The sequence below is a fragment of the Aulonocara sp. 'chitande type north' Nkhata Bay genome, linkage group LG7 (assembly GCF_057382095.1).
Source record: "Aulonocara sp. 'chitande type north' Nkhata Bay isolate Kocher_YH1m ecotype deep benthic linkage group LG7, A_spYH_male_GT1.1, whole genome shotgun sequence".
NCBI lineage: Eukaryota > Metazoa > Chordata > Actinopteri > Cichliformes > Cichlidae > Aulonocara > Aulonocara sp. 'chitande type north' Nkhata Bay.
Window position 1 is genome coordinate 44,670,216 of NC_141350.1, and position 6,178 is coordinate 44,676,393.

Sequence of the window (6,178 nt, forward strand, 5' to 3'; positions counted from 1 at the left end):
ATGGAATTAACGCTTTGTTTGAAAACATAATTCCCAGCCCCTCTCCTGCTTTGTGACCAATGAGCTGACAGCACACTTATGACAATTCGAGTATGACAATTCAGATTATCTCATTGGTCGAGGAAAGGTCGCTTGCGGAGAAAATACCGGAAGACAACAGATGACCACAACAACAAGCATGGCCAACAGGGAAACAAACGCCGACACTGCGGTGCACGTCTCGGATGACAGTACACCTAAAGCTGGGCAGACACTGCGATTTTTTTCAGTCACGTTATTCAGCTCTTGCTCAAACTGCACGATTGACTCGCAGGGATTAGAAGTTTGCAGGTCACGATGCAGGGTCTCACACTATACGGCCCGATGCTCTGATGCGACCTGAGTGCTCACACTGTGCCAACATAACATGAAGGTTATAACAGAAAATCTGTCGCTCGCTCTCTCTGTCTTTCACTCACACAGACACACCACCATCAACTTTGCTAAATTGCTAATGAAAAACATGATCAGGCAGCTGTGATTGAGCAGCAGTGTAAATCCAACTATTTTCACGGTTGTTGTGGTCGTGATAATTTTGTGATGCCACATCGAAAAGGCTCGGATGAGCTTTCCAAAGTTCTACAAGTGCCTCCATCACTTGTGTCCAGATCACACGCTGCACAGCCGTGCTGCGCCGTCTTTTTCACCGATGTTTACGTGTTTGCGCATGAGCAGTGTGAGCGGCTGTGGTGACACCCTCACGAGCGATTGATGATCGGGAGCTGGTCGTGAGGTGTTAATCGCTTCTTGTTACCCCACGTATACTACACGATGCACGATGAAGGCCAAAATCGGGCCGATCACCAAATCGGTCGCACGACTCAAAAATCGGCTCAAAATGGGCCAAAAATCGCACAGTGTAAGCCCAGCGTTAGAGCAGCAATGTTTGTTCCCCTCAGAGAAAGAAAAGAAAAAAGGCTGCAAAAGTACAGGGAGGACTGGGAAAAGGAAAACACCTGGCTGGGAAAGTGCACGATAACACCTATAAAGCGCACTGCACTGTGTGCCGGCGCACTTTTTCCATAGGCATGCTTCTAGTGGTGGGCACAAGAAGAACACGAGGGGCGTGAAAGCTCGGGGAACCCTTAACCAATTTTTTGTCCACCAGGCCACGGCAGAAGCAGATATGGTATGTAAACACTGGTTTGTTGTTTAAACCCTCTGGTTAAGGTTAATATGGGCATGTGCAGTGAATATCAGCGCTATGTGGCCAGAAGTGTGATAATATCATTTATTTTGTGTAATAAACAACTGCAAGGATGGATGATTACAACAAATAGATGAATAATACATAAAAGTAATACATAGATGAATAATGATGATGAGTTAAGGTGCGTAATCATGGGAACAAGCGGGTTTACAAACAGGAGCAGCTGATTAGCATTAGAAAAGCTGAAATAATACCTCAGCTGAAGCCAATTGTACTAAATGCACTATATGTGCACTGTTACAAGAATATTTTTCGTTCTATTGCTTTCTATTAATTTATATAATTTTAAGTTAAGCAGGACAGAGTTCTTTTAAAGAAAGATTTACTTATATTCTCAAAAGTTAAGCATGACAGGCTTCTGTTTAAGAAAGAGACCTGTTTTACTGTGTTAATGTTGTCATTTTGAGCTAAAAATAAATGGCTAAATGATCATTTGTTTCCCATATGGTCATATCACAAAGAATATGCATCTGCTTAAATCAAATTCAAGTCAAATGGTTAAAAAATAATTTCACACACACAAAAAAAGAGCTACCACACTGGGAAGGGTGAAGACAACTGGGTTGCCCGGCCCTGGCCACGAGGTGTCCCTTATTTATTTTTCAGGGAGTTGGCAACCCTACTTACAGTACTCTTCTTCACAGTTTGCTTGTTTTTCCTAGAGTATTTCTAAATGTCTGAAAACTTCTCCTTAAATGAAAAGTTCAACTAACCTGTTCTTTATTTAATTTTAATTTTGGTGTTGTACTATTTCACGCCTTGGATTTACCATGGTGCTAAAGTCCAGATAAGAAGCCTCCCAGTAAAAGGACTGGAAGCAGATGCACTGATGTAGCAGACAAGAGGCTTCGACCTGCCGCTCCTCTGAGGAGTTTGGCATCTATGGAGGCTGAGACAACGCGACTGAAGATGTGATGAATGTGTCTGAAATTGTTCTGGAGAGGGGTCACCTGCTCTGCGTCCTCCTCTGTGGAGAAGATCTGCGAGGTAAACTGAGCCAGCTGAGGAGACAACCAAACCCAAAAATAATATTTTAAAGCAACAAGTAAGTCTTTTAAAAAAATAAATAAAACCTGATCTGAACCTAGGCGACTTACTTGGGACCATGAAATGTAGATGGGGACCTCATACAAAGTCCACACAACCGCTTCAGAACATGGAGGGGTGGTAAGGCTGCCGTAATATCGGTAATACTGACTCATGTTGTGCTTCGGCAGGAGGCTCATTAGAGGAAATGGCTTTACTTTAGTTGCTTGCCCTGGGGGAAGGATGCACAGACATAATGAGAACATTGCTACGACTAACACAAGAAGGCAGGAGTGGATTTTTCTTAAGGCTCCACTCACCTTTGTAAGCAACAGAGGAGAGTTTCTGTGAGATGTGTCCAAAGTGCACATTATCTGCATACACAACCTGAGAAATATGATAATGTCTTAATAGTTTTGCTTTAAAAATCCTTAAAAATGTAGTTCAGGACTAGGCTGAGAAATAAACTGACATCAATGAAGAATCCAAGAACGGCAAGTCCCGTTGGATCGTCGAGGGCTGCAGACAGATTTGGATGGATGGACTTCATGTTGACTATGTGCATCTGGAAGTAAAGAAAGTCCACAGAGACATTAAGGGAAGGCTGCACTGCATCTGTGTGCTTACACAGGTGGCTTGTGACTGTGTAACTCCGTCTACTGACCATACTGTACCTCCATTGGGTATCTGCGTCTGTCCACAGTGTGCTCTGAGCCGTTGGACGCCGGACCTCCCCAGTGGAAGTGCAGCTGGATGGTGTGGTACACATCTGGAAGACCGCCACCACTCACCGCCATGCCGCTGCCGACCTGCAGTATGACTGAGAGCAACAGCGCACGCGTCACCCCCAGCGCCCACGCGACAAAAACGCGCTACAATATGCGGGGTATTCACCTGAGTGCCCGTCGTTTTTGAGCGTCCAGTGGCCTGTTTGCGTCTCCTCGAAGCCCTCTAGATACAGAGCGCCCAGAGAGGCGTTTCTGACCATGTGTTCGTCCAAGTTGATGGGAGAGTGATGGTGATTAAGTAAAGAGTAACAGGAAGGGACCATGTCTCCCCATGAGTAAGGATCTGAGGATGTGAAAGAAGACTCATGAGCTCCAGACAGACAACTAAAAAGTGTAAGAAGAACCTTGCTTGCTTAACCTTAAAATCAGCTCACAGCAATCAGTTTTGGACAACCCATGCTTTCCGAATATCTGATATTTTGGCTTTTATTTTGAAAGGATACTTTAGACCCAGGGTCCCCAATCCCAGTCCACGAGGGCCGGTGTCCCTGTAGGTTTTAGATCTCACCCTGGGTCAAAACACCTGAATCACATGATTAGTTCATTACCAGGCCTCTGGAGAACTGCAAGACATGTTGAGGAGGTCGTTTAACCATTTAAATCAGCTGTGATGGATCAAGGACACCTAAAACCTGCAGGGACACCGGCCCTCGTGGACTGGGATTGGAGATCCCTGCTTTAGACTTTCAACAGTGACTTCAGCTTCAGATCATCTAATATATAAGTCTTTTTGCCTTCAGCATTGCCTTAACTCTTCATGGCAGAGATTGAACAAAGTGCTGGAAAAATTCCCCAGAGTTTGGTCCACACTGACATGCGAGCATCACATCCATGATGTCAGTCAGCTGTTCCAGCACATCCCAAAGGTGCTCTGTTGGGTTGATGTGGTCAGCAACCATCCGGCTGATAGGCTGTTGAGTTTTAATGATGCTCAGTTGGTACTAAGGGCCCCAAAGTGTGCCAAGAAACCCACACCATTACACCACCACCAAGTTGATACAAGGCAGAATAGATCCATCCTTTCATGTTCATTTCTGATCCTCGCAGGCAAATGTTGCAGTAGAAATCGAGACTCATCAGACCAAGCGTCAACATTTCAACTCTCTATTTTCCAGCTTTGGTGGACTCATGTGAATTGTAGCCTCGGCTTCCTGTTCTTAGCTGACAGGAGTGATACCTAATGTGGTCTCTTCTGCTACTGTAGCACATCTGCTTCAAGATTCACACACTTCTGCACACCTTGGTTGTAGCAACTGGTTATTCAGCTTGAAGCAGTCTGCCGCTTTATTCTCTTCTCTGCTGCCCACTTGACATTTTGTCCTTTATTTATTTATTTTTAGACCCCGTACAGTAAACTCTAGACATGGTTGTGTGGAAAATCCCAGCAAATCAGCAGTTTCTGAAATACTCAGTCAGCTCATCTGGCATCAACAATCAAAGTCACTTAAATACCCGTTTTGAACTTCAATATGCCCCCTTGACCATGTCTACATGCCTAAAGGCATTCAGTTGCTGCCACGTGACTGACTGTTGTCACATTCAGATGGTCAGAATTTGGTGTGAACCATATGAAAGCATGAACTCATCCTGTGTGGTATCAATGGTTCAGGCTGCTGGTGGTGCAATGGCAACTGAGCATTAAAGCACTACCACCAGAGTATTGTTGCCGGTCACGTCCATCCCTTTATGACCACAGTGTGGCCATAATCTGATTCCAGTAGGATAACATGCCATGTCACAAAGCTCAAATCATCTCAATTTCTTGAACATGACAATGAGTTCACTGTACTCAAATGCCCTCCACAGTCATCAGAGCTCAGTCCAATAGAGCACATCTGTGATTTAGTGGAACAGGAGATTTGAATCATGGGCGTTCAGCTGACAAATCACTGAGTAGTATTTCCAGCACCTTGTTGAATCAAGAATCTGGCAGATCTGAAGGCAAAAGGGGTACGAGCAAGGTGTAACCAAAGAAGTGGGCATTTGGTCTGTATTGTGCACTGTAACTGTGTCATTGATGGAATTTGATAAAATCCTTTCTAAAGATTTCATACTATCATCGTGAATCCTTTTCACCGTTCTAATCATAAAGTGAAAATGTGACATCGTGACAGCGCTCGTTTTAAAATTAAAAAACAAATAAGTTACTCACCACAATGTGGCTCATCATAACAGTAGTCATCTGCGAAATGAAAACGGCACAGTGACGACAAACATCACCTTTCTTTCCCTTCCATCCAATTACACGAAATTGCGCGTAAGAGACGTTCGCAATATCTTTTCACCCCGCGAGACCAGAGTCGTGCCCTCACCTGAGTCAGCGTATGAGCCGACGATCACGAGGAGAGCTGCGGTCCAAATCATCCTAGGATCCTGGTGGAGCGCACAGTGAGGTAAGACTGAAACAATCGAGGGCGAACGTCCGGCTTAAATATAGGAAGGAAGGTGAAAGCTGAGATTTACTTTCTCCTGGGCTGATCAGTCAACCGTGTCATTACCAGTCTAGTGGTCTTTTCTGATAAACAGGCTCATTGATACAGGGAGAGCTTCACCCCCCCTACACCCACACACACCCCCACCTCCCCAGCTGCTGCTGCTGTAAGCATAGATGCCCAGTGACTAGTAACAAGACCCATTCATCTCATGGGAAAGTCAGAGGATGTGTTAGGAGGCTGGATTAGAAGTGAACAGAATATATATGACTCGGTATAAAGAGGCTGTAAAAATGACACCGTGTTTAAACTTCAGAGGTTCTCTTTATATTTGCTCATCACTGCCCCACGCTTTACAGTGGGAGGGACCACCCTCTAATCAGTGCCAAGCTCTGGGAATCCAGTTAAAAACCCTCAAATTAACACCTAATTTTACACTTAAACGCATGTTTTTAAGTGATGTTACACTTCCTCTCCTAACAGCTCAGTGTTAAGTGTTACGTGTTTCCCATCCAGGAATAGATTGTGCGACTCCGTCACTACTCAGCCTGCATGAACAAAGCCTCTTTTCTCCGACGGTGCTTCTCGGCTGGGTATCACTCTCTCCTCTCCGCCTGCCCCCTTGTGAGTCACCGCGAGGTGCACTATATCCGCTTTCTTTAAATTATGAGAATCTTTTCATT

The 6,178-nt window shown here is 44.8% G+C and overlaps 1 protein-coding gene across 1 annotated transcript; it reads right to left on the reverse strand.

Moving 5' to 3' along the window:
* Nucleotides 1-1,210: 1,210 nt before the first annotated feature.
* car15 (carbonic anhydrase 15) lies at nucleotides 1,211-5,599 on the reverse strand. The gene is made up of 8 exons (XM_086300669.1): nucleotides 5,376-5,599; nucleotides 5,216-5,245; nucleotides 3,170-3,346; nucleotides 2,950-3,095; nucleotides 2,748-2,840; nucleotides 2,596-2,662; nucleotides 2,347-2,507; nucleotides 1,211-2,250 (listed from the first exon to the last, which is right to left on the reverse strand). The coding sequence occupies exons 1-8, from the start codon at nucleotides 5,425-5,427 to the stop codon at nucleotides 2,026-2,028; spliced, it is 951 nt and encodes a 316-aa protein (XP_086156795.1). The 5' UTR covers nucleotides 5,428-5,599; the 3' UTR covers nucleotides 1,211-2,025.
* Nucleotides 5,600-6,178: the final 579 nt, after the last annotated feature.